Below are 13464 nucleotides of genomic sequence, written 5' to 3'. Positions count from 1 at the left end.
TAAAAGAACTTAGCTTTCAATATTATTTGTGGACCACTGGTGATGGTGACCACAAGATTCTGAGAGATTCAATTTAAAAATGTTTTTTGGAAGACACTGGAAGGGCCAATGAGGAATACTGAATAATTTATAGTTAAGGACCTTTACTCAGTGGTAGAAAATTGCATGCAGGTTCAATCGCATATGTATGTGTGTGTTTGTATGTATGTATGCACAATAGCAGGTAAAGATTAAAATTCTTTGTCTCAGCCCACAAAGAGACTTTATTGATATGTTTTGAGCTAGATGCATGGACAGTTTGACCTTATATATGATGGGTTTCTACACACCATGTAGGGAAATCTTCACTACTCACTGTAAGATAAGGGTGGTGTCAGTCAGTCACCATAATGACTTCTCTATGTTTTGGAGCTGTGCTTGGAGTCATGAGTCTCCAAACATAATCATCATTATCATCATAAATAAATAAATAAATAAATAAACCATCTCAGAGTCATTCTCTCATGACCGCATACACATGACACAAGAAGACAAAACTAGTTATCTATCTAATTTGCCTGGGGCAGACTTAATAGCAGGACCCTAAATTTTTGTCCTTAGTAACACTGCAGAAATTGCAGATAAATAGATCTTACATGTGGTTTGTATGTACCTGCATATTTTACATGTGCACTTCTAGAATTGCTTTAAAATAGGAAACTCTGTCCAATGTTACTGTACCTAAATTAGACACAGTGAAATCAACGGAACTACATTAATTTGATGAGGAAGTCCCAATCCTTTCAACAGGGGGACCAATTTAGCCTACAATTTTGGAAACATTCAAATTACAGCTGAACTGGTCCAGAATCCCATTCAATCTCTTCAATATATGAAAAACTCTTCCTTTGGAAGAGGAGAGTGAATACAAATAAAAGTAATTAGCTTAAATGAGACTGCACCCATTAGCCACATGAATCCAGTTTCAAAGCAACTCACCTCATCTCTGATGATATCACTGACTGAAGAAGTCATGTTTAAGCTGATTTGTGACTGGCTGCTTATCCCACTGTCTTCTCTCAGGTAATCATTATCTAGGGAGTGAACAGATTGCAAGAAGCTAGATCTAGGCTTCAGTGTCTTTGGCTTCTCAGGAGCTTCCAAGCTACTATCAGTCATGGAGATGTTTCCAAGAGATATCATTGATGTGGAATTGAGCCTCCCAGGGTAATGGAAACCTCTGCGTTGAGAACTGGTTCGAGGACTTTGTGGTTTGGGACTCATGGGCCTACATGGTATATCTTTACGTTCATACATTGACAATTGAGGGCAAGAAGGAGTGAAATGAGAAAATGAAGACTGCAAGTCAACTGGGCTAAGTGGAGATTTCAACCAGAATTCTTCCAAGGAACTATCCTCATCATTGCCTGTTGTTGATTCTTTCCCATTACAGTCTATGCTATGTGGGCATTGTATAGTCAGTTCTTGAGATGGCTCCCTTCTCCTCCTCCTTGTGTTTACTGCTGGGAAGTCACCAGTTCCAGAGGAGTCAGAATGTGCAGCGTCCACAGATGAGCCATTAGTTACACTTGAGATTGTAAATACTTGCCCATTGTGATATCCCTGTTTTTCCTTGGAACCTCTTCTCGCAAAGCTGCCAGGACTCCTGTTTGAACAAGGACTCTGCTGTGTTGGAAGAGGACTAGTTACAGCAGACTGTTTCAGAACACCTGCCTCCTTGCTTTTCAGAAATACTTTCCAGGACGTTTGATGCAACTTGGCTTTTTCCTTTTCATTTTTAATTGAAACCTTTGGACTCTGTTCAGCATTTTCTTTCTCCAGAGTTTTAGATTCAAAGAAACTTGAGAAGGACCTGTGAGCCAAGGCCAACCGACTCCTAAATTTTTTACCCTCTGTGCTTTTGTTTCTTTTAAAGTCATTTTCAGATGAGGATTTCCTGAGTTCAAGGTAATCTGAAGATTCGTTCTCATTATTCTCCACAGAACCTAAAACTTTCCCTTCTGTGAACTTTGTTCTGGGCAGGACAGGAGAAGAACTTGTGCCCACATCTTCCAGGAGTATGCGTCCAGAGCCTGAAGCTTTTCTCAGGCTAATTCGGTTGAAGAGTCCAACAGGTTTCTCATAAAATAAATCATCATCATCTGAAAACTCTGCAAAGGAATGCTCTTTGCTTTGGAAAGCAGAAGTGGGTGAATTGATAGGTTTCACACTATCATCCATTTCTTCCCCTTTATCTCCATCTATTACTTCTGTCTTGGTCTGGGTGTTGTCCTGACTTTCAGCACTTGCAAGCTTCGTTTTCCTAAAAGATGCCATTTTTGAAAAGGCTAAAAATTTTGAATGCTTGGCAGACTTGTCTGTAGCTCCAACCTTGTTGTTCCTTTGCAATGTTTTATAGAAACTGTTACTACTGCCCAGTAAATTGCAGAGGTTCTCATCCATCTCCTCACTGTTTGTGCTCCCAGTGCTAATGTTATCCAAACCTCCAGTGCTATTGTCTTGGTTGTCAGCTTTCACTAAATTTTCACCTATATATGGGTTTGAATTCAGTCCACTCTCTGTTCCAATGTACTTTGGATCTTCTTTAGAGAAACCCTTACTGGGTTCTGTGTTCAGAGAATGGTTTGTTTCTCCTTGTAACGTATCATGGCTTTGAGTGTTTTCTTCCTCAAGTCTTTGCTTGGCATGATTCTCTAAGGTCTTATTATCAATCGTGCTTTCTTCACACAAGGTATGTCCATGGTTCACTTCTTGTGCTCTTGATAGACTTACGCAAATGCTCTGTTCCAGATTTGTAGACACAGGTTCATCCACTGATATACAGCCTGAGCTTTCTTTCAACAATAGGTTTTCTTCTTGCATGGTCTTTGAGAGAAACACAGCTTTCATTTTGCAGGGATTTCTCTGCAACATCTCAGCATTTGTGGTATATAGTTCTAAGGACAAGTCACTTGTACATCCCTCTTCTTTCCAGGTTTGTACAGCACTTCCTAAACTTAAATTTGTTCTAAGAGAACCGTTCGCCACACAACCTTCTATAGACTCAGACACTGCAGGGTCTTGCACTGAAGATAAATCCAAAAGGGATGCTTCCCTTTTCTCATGAATATTTTTTGCAGCTTCTTGAGTGGCCCTCAGAACAAGAAAATCACTATCACTGCCTGATAAAAGTTGTGCAGGCAAAGTATCTTTTCCACAAATGGACTCTATATTTAAATTTTCCTGTGGTTCTGTGCCATCTGCTGTAGTGTCAAGATGAGAGGCTAAATTCTCATGTTCAAGTATTTCAGTAGTTGATTCACTTGGGATTGTTTCACCCTCCAGCTTTTTTAACTCTAATCCTTTTTGACCAAAAGCTGTCATCAAGAAAGGTTTTAACTCTGAAAACGTTTCGTATTTTTCTCCGTGGCAAATGTACTGTGGTTTTGGTTCTAGTTCAGAATCACCTTCACAATCATAACCACAACAACAGTCCTTTGTTTCCATATTCATGAATGGAACATCAGTCTTTTCCTGACTGGGAGAACATATTACGGCACTGGTTGGCCTAGTCATGTTTTGAAGCAGAATTGCCTCTTGTTCTGCTGTGAAGCCTTTCCCACTTGATAACAGAATTCCATCCCTTGTCCCCCAATCTAAACCAAATCCAGAATTGCTTCTCACTTCAGTGACTCCTAGAAAGGCCTCAGTGTCTTCAGTTTCAGGGTACTGTCTTTCCTTGCTCACATCTGTACTAAGTGTGGAAGCATGGAGACTACCAGTGTCATTTTTATCTACCATGATACAGACATCTAGGAAATGTTCTTCTGCATCATGAATGTTTGATTCAGAATTAAGTTGCTGACAAATCTCTTTAATTTCTGTCTCAGTCTCTGACACAGCATGGTTTTTTAATACTACGTTGGCATTTATATGTGTTGGGATACACTCCAGAGTTGAGGAATTCCCCTGTTTGGAATTATCCAATATTGTGTGAAAGGGCAGCTGGGAGAGTGCCAAAGAATCACATTCAGATGTATCTGCTCTTTTTGTTATAAGGCCATACGTCTTAGATTTGTTGTGTAAATGTTCATCAGTAGCCCAGTGAAGGCTTGCCGCTTGCGTCAACTGGCTGTTATTTAAGACAGTGTGAGTATCAAGAAGTAATCCTTCAATACCCACATCTTTTGTTATATTTGAAGGATCATTTGGGTTGACATCAAACCTTCTAAAGTTTTCCTTTATATGTCCAAATCTTGATACTTCTAGAGGTATTCTGGAGCATGACCAACTTAATTTATCTGCTAGACATATACAATCATTGTTATGTTCTCTGGCCTCATGAGTGGTTATGTTTCCAGGTGAACTGTGCCATGACTTCAGTTTTAAGGTCCCTGGTCTTTCTGATGACAGCTGAAATGTAGGTGTTAAAGATGACAAATCTGTGGCCTTGAGCTTTGTGCCACACAAGTGGCTATCAGCAGGTATTTGACTATCAGTAATGTCCTTCCTATTGCACTTTGTCTTCAGTATATAGTCTTCTTTATACTTAACTTTGGAGGCTTCACAGTTTCTTTTCCATATTCTGTTTGTTTCTAAGTGAATATTAGGCAAACTGTATTGTGAGGCAGCTTTTGAGTGGGCAAGAGAATGCCGAGTTTCAAAGAAGTTCAGAGAGCTTTCAGAGCTTGCTCTGAGACCGGCAAATATTTTCATATCTCTCCTAGGGTTGCATTTTCTAAGAGCACCTTCAGCAAGATTTTTTGAATTGATACAGTAATGTGCATCTCTCTCCACAGCACTTGCCTCCATATTCAGTAAAACACCAGTCTGTAATGCAGCATCCTCTCTGTGAGTTTTTGGCCCTACACAGATATTACTGTAAGGTAATGTTTTCTCTTTTCCACCGATCTCTTCTGAATCTGATTCCGGCGTTAGGATCTCCAATTCAGATTTGCTTACTGCTGCATGTAAAACTGAAGGCAAATCTGCTACTTCCTCCTGCATACATCCCAGCTGTTTTTCACACTCAGACTCAGTGTGAACTACTTCTGCTTTTGTTTCAGAATACTTGTGTTGCGATTCTTCTATTTCTGAAGAAAGGCAGTAGGAACTCAGGTTGGTTTCTCTTGTTACATCACTGGCAATGGACTCTGAGTCTGATGCACTTTCATAAGGCTCTGTTTTGATGTCCGATAGTGATTCACTCTGATGTGATCGGGTCTCAAAATAGTCTTCATCTGTTTCCTGGCTTGATCCACGTACTTCCAGCTCCAATGTACTTGGGGCAGAAGAACTCTGATCTTCATCAAGCTCTCCCTCACTTGTGCAATTTTCTATCGGCTCAGGGGCCTGCAAAGAAAGAGAGGAAAAAAATTGTTACTCTTGAGAAAAAGATACTATTTATGCTCTTACATAGTAAAGTTTTAGTTTAGTTAGAACTGGTATTTTGCAGGCTTTGATTGGTGTTTAGATATTTTTGGATTCAAAAGTTGGGAATCATTCAGATGTTGGACTGCAACTCCTATCATCCCGCTCCATTGCTTATGCTGGTTAAGACTACTGAGGGCTGAAACCCAACAATATCTGGAAAGTCATATGATTTCTACCCCTGTTGTATAAGATGCATCCTTTTCTTTATTATGTCTAGTATCTTACATTTACAAAAGAAGAGAGACAAATTATCACTCAAGGCAGCTTTACTCCAAACAGCATTGTAATCTTTCACACATATGTTGGGCAGGCTATTATATGTAAGGCTACTAGGAAGCAGTGGTTTTTGCTTCCTAGTAGCCTTACATATTCAACCCCGTAGTCACAGTCTTGCCGCTGTATCTATCATCAAAGTATTTGGATTCTTTTCATTGAGATATTGGATATGTAACAACTTCCAATCAGTATGGTTTTTTGTTGACCATCTCTATGGCAATTTCATTCAGATTTTTGTAAATTCATTTGGAATTCTTCCCAAGCACCCATCCTGTGTGAAAACACCATTGTTTTCTTTTCCCACAAACACTGGATATTATTATTATTACCATGCTTCTTGTTGGTGTTGTTCTCTTTATTTATAGCCTGACTTTGTTCCAAATCTAGGACCAAAAATGGCTAAAACAAAACCAGAAGTTATTAAAATACTCCAGAGAGACTGCAGATCTAATGGTTCTAATATCACAAGTTCTGTCCAATTTGCTAAATAGCTCCATTCCCAAAAATGTGGACACATACTTAATGGCACCCTTTATTGGCTGCAGTTACAATTCCTTCATAATCTTTTATGTTCACATATATAAAAAGCGATAACATCTCTTTTAACATTCCAAATGATGTTAAAATACATTTTATATACAGTGTAAATTATTTTAAACTTGAGGATGTGGAAGAAATTTGTGCATATAGATTTTTTAATTCCAATGTTATTTTAATGGGGTAACTAATAAATGAATGCTTAATGCTTCACTCAATGAAAGTAATGAATGTCACAACTAAAAATGTGAAGTAAATAGTATAAGATTATCCCTTTAAATCCTGCATTATTGCAGTGATGTCACACAGACCTATATTTTTGAATAATATGTTAATGTTTTTGTGTTGAGTAATAAATGCTCCCATCATTCTGATACTGTCAAGAAAACTCCCCAATAAAAACTGTTATAAATCACTAAAATACCTTTAAAAACCTTTTAGTGGTTTATAACCAATTTTATTGGGGAGTACCCTTGATATATCTATACCCTGTGGCATAAGTGGTCTTTCAATGGTTACCATGTCAAGAGTGGAAAAATGTGTGTCTCTAATGTCTATTAATATATACTAGGGAAACCTTGCTCTAACTGCTCCTCTGCTTGGACGACTGAGGTAATAGGCTGAAATTATTTTGGGGATATTACACCAGCATGCACTATGCTAACGTATTTTTATGGTTGTGTAACTATAGTGAAGGGAGATGAGAAAAGCACCTTCCTATGCAGCTGAGAAGCCAGGTGCTTCCCAAATTGTCACACACCAAGTGAGAAGCTGCAGGTCCTTTCTCAAGAACAAGTGGTTGGTCCTTGGACCAAACAGACAAATCTAAACACTTAGTATTCTTCGTCCAATAACAGGGTTTCCACAGAGACAGGTGCTTTGTGGAGCTGCAAATTAAATCCATGTTTATCTTTCACACAAATAAACACTAAATGAAAGATACATAAGTAAGAAAAACTGCCCACTATAGCATATAGATTTTTTAAAAACAATCTCATGGTATGTGTTTATCTGGTTTGACACTGAGTCTACATTAGTTGATCAGTGCAGCAAAACTTCAGAAGTAGAATCGGGGCTCAAGGCTCATAAGGTCTTCACCTACATTTTTAACCAATTGTATTTGAGCTCTCCGTGGTTCTGAAACCACTCACAGTCATGTTCCATAATGCCTGTTTTTGTCAGAACCAAGATGCAATACTTCTCAGACTAGTTTTGCCAGAGCTACCATCCCAAAAGTTTCCTAAAAGAGAAACTACTTGTTCCATAATTCAGAAGTGATTAAAAACAAAACTGGGCCTACCATTAGGCCACATTATATAGCAGATACTGGGATGGGCTGCAGCACCGCCTGCCTTGTGACCCATTAGCTAGAACATTGCCCTCAGATATTGTGCAAGGAGGTGTCTAATTAGCTCTGGCAAAGTGAGACTCATCTGCCAGTCTAGTAGACCTCTGGAACTGAAAAGCCTGAGCTTTGGATCAAGCAGCAAAAAATCTTACAGTTGTCCAGATTAAAGAGGGCATGAGATAATTGCTCTGTAACCATCACAACCTTCTTCCCCTCCAACTGCTCCAGTGTCTTAAGTCACTATTGAGGAATGACACCAATGTGTGTGTATATCAGTCCGAGCAACCCCGAATCCCCAAACAAATGTCCATAAGGTAAAAGTTTCCTCTGATATTAAGCTCCAACCTCTGGAGGTTGGAACTCATCTCCATTTTTAAGCAGAAGAGCTGGCATTGTCCACAAACACCTCCAAGGACATGTGGCCAGCACAACTGCATGGAGCACCATTACTTTCCCACTGGAGCAGTACCTATTGATCTACTCACATTTGCATGTTTTTGAACTGATAGGTTGGCAGAAGCTGGGGCTGACAGTGGGAGCTCATGCCACTCCCCGGATTCAAACCTGCGACCTTTTTATCAACAAGTTCAACAGCCCAGCAGTATAATCCACTGTACCACTGGGGATCCATAATCATAATGTCCATAATCATCTAGAAATTGAAAGAGTCCATGAAATCAATGTCCTCTGAGCAAAATGCAAACTACTAAGAAGAATGCAAACTTCTAAGATCAAAAGGAAAAGAAAAAAACAGGGGCTCTTTCATAGTACACTATTATATGCTATGATTCCATTTGCACTGCCATGGCTACATGCTATGGAATTCTGGGATTTGTAGTTTTGTATTTAGAATTATCTGCCAGATACCTTTAGTGGCAACTAAACAAATACCTGGAATTTAATTCACATGGACACATGTGAATTAAAGTGGAATTATAGTGTTATGAGTGTGTAGTATAAAAGGTCGCTAAATCAGCTGAGTGATAGTGATGGTGAAAAATACAACCTCAGATAAGGACTACCATGTATGCATTCGATAGAGAAAACAATTTTCCTCATGCACACTTTTTTGTTTTCTGCATAACTTTGAAGTTCTATAAAATGCTGGTGCTTGAAATAAACCTTATCTATCTCAACTAGTACCATGAGTAGGCTGGTTAGAAAGCAGGGCTAGGTCCTGGTGGATCCTTTGGCCAAAGTCGTGGTTTAATGTTTGTTCATCTTATCAGTTTCAGGGCTCATTCCAGTTCTAAATCCTACCTAGAGATACAATAGAGCTGATATTTCAGTCCGGCCCAACAATAGTACCATCTTGTTTTACTCATGTTCAGAAAACTTCCAAATGATTGAGGTACATCAATATTCTTCTTCTACAGATGAGCCCTGGACTCTCCAGATGGTTTAGACTATAGCTTTTCATTATCCTTGAATATTAGCCCCTGGTGGCTGAGACCAATGGAAGGCTCAGTACAAAACATCTGGAGAGGCCAGGTAAGGGAAGGCTATGCTATTCTGTTTATAATGTGACTACCTTAATGAAAACTACAAATAGGTGTGGTGTGTAGTTTAGTTGCACTGTGTCTACAAATTCCAAACTTCCAGATCACCTGGTATGGTGAGAAATTGTGATGGATTTTACAATCAATACTTTATTATTTGATTGGAATAAGTATAGAGAAATAGAAAACTCAGACTTCACTTTCATGTTCCTATCAGGTGGGTTTCCATTGGATGTTCTTTGGAATTCTGTGATTGGAATTATAATTCTCAGGGAGAGAACTCCAGTGCCTCACCAAACTACAAATCCCTGTGATGACCCTGGCTCTCTTTCCAATCTTCTTGGAGCTTCCTTGGGGGTTTACTAGTCTGACTTTATGTTATCCTGCCTGGCAGTTGCTATCTTCAGTCAAGATAATTATGAGAGCATTTGATGAAATTGACTGCCATCTGTGAAAACATATCAAATAAAAATTCATTATTATTTTTTGCAAATCACTGAATATCATTTATAGGTCAGTTGGCTCTATCCCTACTGCTCTGGAACTCAGGTTTTCATGGAAAAGAAAGGAATTTAATGTTGACACTTCCAACAATTTAGGCCATGTTAATTATCATCTGTGGTTTTTAATAAAACAACACTTAGAAATGCAGGGAAAAGATGGGGATAAGATAATCCAAATACAACAAGATTGACTTGTCAACACTCCAAATTTAAAAGGCAGTGTTAAGGGAAATGCCTAAGACTGCCAACCTAAACACATTTGAACTCAGCAGATCTTACTTTTGGAAAAGTATGATAAGATGCAGTGAAAGATGACAAATGCACAGCTTCTGTTGAATTTCCAACAACAGTAAACAAACTGTTGTTGTTATATTTGTTGATCTCTATCCAGCGTTTTCCCCAATACAGGCATCAAGGTACATTACAAGAAGTTTAAATCAATGCAATAGAAATACAAAAAGTTGTAAATATATAATTAAACAATTATTAAACCCCTAGAAATCAGCCTTTGGTTTTTTAAAAAGCCCCAGTTGTTGTGCAAGAAGGTGTGCTAATAATGTAAAAGCAAAAACAAGAAAAGAATAATTTGAATTATGTAAAAGATAATCAAACAATGAATAGGATTGTGTTAATGGCTTATGCTGGCAAAAAGATCACTTACACTGGCATAAGATACTTTCTGACTGGGATGTGGCACCCGATCCTATCAGATCAAGGATCTCATCACATTAGGTCCCCTAATGTGGACCGACAGCGGGGAGGGGAGGGGGGGAATTCACCAGCATCTTAGTGAATCCATCAACCTGCATCCCCTCAGCGCTGCAGAACCATCTTCACCATCACACAGGGGAAAGCATCTCTGCCCAGCTTCCCCTGCACTGCCCCATTGCTAGCCTCCCGTGTTTTCCTTGTCGCTTTTTAGGATGCTTTCAGCATAGTTTTGGAGACAGAGCCCTGATGGGAAATACCTGTGTGTTATTTTATGAAATCTAGCAGGCTGCGTCTCCAAACTGTGCTGAAAGAGTCCTACAATAGGTAAATTTGCCCATGTGATGAAGCTGTTCTGCCAGCTTGCAAACACCTCAGAAAATCAAATGGTAATCAAGGTGGCCAATTGAACCATTCACACCTAGCTCCAACAGACAAGAGTTCTTTCTCCCACCCTGGACTTTCCAGAGACATATAAACTCAATTTTCCTAGTTTCCAACAGACCTCACAACTTCTGAGGATGCCTGCCATAGATGCAGGTGAAACGTCAGGAGAGAATGCTTCTAGAACATGGCCATACAGCCCGAAAAACCTACAACAACCCACCACTAGCATCATTACAATGCCAATGGCCACTTTTCCTCTGCTGACAAACCTCTATGCCAGTGGTTCTCAACCTGTGAGTCCCCAGGTGTTTTGGCCTACAACTCCCAGAAATCTCAGCCAGTTTACCAGCTGGTAGGATTTCTGGGAGTTGAAGGCCAAAACATCGGTGGACCCACAAGTTGAGAACCACTGCTCTATACCTTCTCCTCTACTAGTAGCAAATCCAAAAACAATTGGGGCAATAAAACAACATTAGAAACCACCATTGACAATTTTAAAGTCTCATTAAAAACATCTGGCTCCAAAACCGCTCAACTCCAGAGATAACACATTTCAGAGTTGGGACTGACACACACACACTCTTCTTCACATGCCTGAGAAGCAGGAGACTGGAGATGGGAGCCACCAAAAGAGCCTTGATCAAAGAATCAAGTAAAGGTACAAGATCAAAGAATATCAGATCTGTAAGAGGCATTGGGTTTTATTTGCAACAACATAATTTACAGCAAGAATTCACTTAGCTCAATGCTAATGCCACAGAAAATTGAGTAACAGTAAAAGGTTTCTGAATACCACCCATTTACACAAATCTGTTAGCAACAACATGCAGTGTTTACAGTGGACTCTGCAGAAAATGCTTCAGCGGTACTTCACAAAAATGAAAATCTCCCTGCTTAGCAAACCTTTTAAATGCTGGTTTATTATCCGTAAATGTTTTATTTTATACATATTTTATATACCAGAGTAATGTAAAAATTTATCAGGTAGAAAGAGGTCATGAGTAAAAAATTTTTTAATATTGGTGGATCTAAACTCCCACCATCCCCATCAATATCATGTTGGCTTGGGATGATGGTAGCTGCACTCCACCAGTGTTTTCCACCCCAATTTATGGAATTTCCTTCATACCATGTCAATATCTTCATACCATAATTATCCAATATGTTTTCTTTTATGAAGAAAACATATTAAGAAACAAATTTGCAATCCAAACATTGCTGCTCTTCAGGCACATGATTTTAATAGGTAAGGTAGATGGATGGATGGATAGAAACTGAAATCTCAGAACAGGCTTTTTCAGAACATACCATTATAGTTGTAGTCCAAGATGGTTTCATCCTGGAACAGTGGTGTAAACTGGACTTTGGCTTTCTGCTTGACTGGCTTTTAGTTCCCCAAGATGGCATCACGCTTTCTGTCCTTTGATGCAGCGAGCCATGATACCTACAGCACTTCCTTCTCCACATTCTGTTGCCCATGATCTGATGTACTCGGCGATCTATTACCAGTGACATCCTATAGCGATCCATTCTGAGTGCTTTCTCCATTTGTGAGCCCATTTCCACAGCCTTGGCGAGAGTCAGAGAATTTCTCTTTAACCGCAATGCCCCCCTAATTCGACTGTCTTCTGCTTTCTCAATCAACTGGCCAAGTACCATCTCTTCCTTCAAGGGCCCAAAGTTGCAGCCTGATGCCAGGTCCCACAGAGCAGAGGTAAAATGTTGAAATGTCTCCCCAGGGAGCTGAGCTCGCTGCCAGAAACACAGTCTCTGGGTTCTCTTAAAAGCATTGTTCTGAGGTACAAAGTCCTCCTGAAACTCATCGGTTCTCCTACAGAATACAGGCCCCAGTCTTCTAAAGGTCTTCTGATTTCTCCTACCTAAATGATATGGAAGATGATCCTCCATATTCTCCAATCCAAGCAAAATTCAGGTAAAATTCATCCACTTTTAGTTTGTGTGATGAGGATGTTATCTTTTCTCTCCCAGTTTGAAATAAAGAACAAGAGGCAGGAAAGCATTCAAGTCCATCCCCTTCCAGCCACACTGTGACAATAAACGCTCCACCTTCCTTCCCTAATTAGCAGTGTAGGCTTAGTCAGCAGAGTCACATCCAGATATTTCCCCACCAACTGACCTGACCAGTCATCACTCCTCTGGTTCCTGCCACAAATTTAGGCACAGGATCCAAAAGCCCAATTCTCTCCATATCAGATTTGGAGATGGAAAAAATTAAACAGAAGAAGAGGCAAAGTACAGTAGAGTCTTGCTTATCTAACCTTCACTCATCCAATGTTATGTATTATCCAACGCAGTCTGCCTCCTGCCCAGATCTACAGCTGTTTCAATACATTGTGAATGTTTTGTGCTGCATTCATAAATACAGTAATTACTACATAACATTACCATGTATTGAGCTCCTTTTTCTGTCAATTTGTTGTAAAACATGATGTTTTGGTGCTTAATTTGTAAAATCATAATGTAATTTGACATTTAATAGGCTTTTCCTTAATCCCTCCTTATTATCCAATGTTCAGCCAGCCCATTTATGTTGGATAAGCGAGACTCTACCGTTTAAAAGCTTTTTAAACAGAGGGCCAGGACACAGTCCCTCAAACTGTTGGAGGGCTGGATTATAATTTGAACAAAGCATGAATGAATTCCTATGCACACTGCAAATATCTTATTTGTAGGGCAAACATCACTTAAAAACAATATAATTAAAATGAAGATCAGTTTTAACCAATATAAACTTATCAGTATTTCAATGGGATGTGTGGGCCTGTTTTTGGCT

The 13464-nt window shown here is 39.4% G+C and overlaps 1 protein-coding gene across 1 annotated transcript in view; it reads right to left on the bottom strand.

Annotated features, from left to right (window-relative positions):
• The window catches only part of ARHGEF4 (Rho guanine nucleotide exchange factor 4), a 239972-nt gene that overhangs the window by 148289 nt on the left and 78219 nt on the right, over positions 1–13464 (bottom strand). The window contains exon 3 of the mRNA XM_060768163.2: positions 979–5331. Within this exon, the coding sequence (XP_060624146.2) occupies positions 979–5331 (4353 nt within the window). The remainder of the gene's footprint in view (positions 1–978; positions 5332–13464) is intronic.

The sequence above is a fragment of the Anolis sagrei genome, chromosome 3 (genome assembly GCF_037176765.1).
Source record: "Anolis sagrei isolate rAnoSag1 chromosome 3, rAnoSag1.mat, whole genome shotgun sequence".
NCBI lineage: Eukaryota > Metazoa > Chordata > Lepidosauria > Squamata > Dactyloidae > Anolis > Anolis sagrei.
Note: the sequence above shows the minus strand (reverse complement) of the source record. Positions and strands in the feature narration are given on the sequence as shown.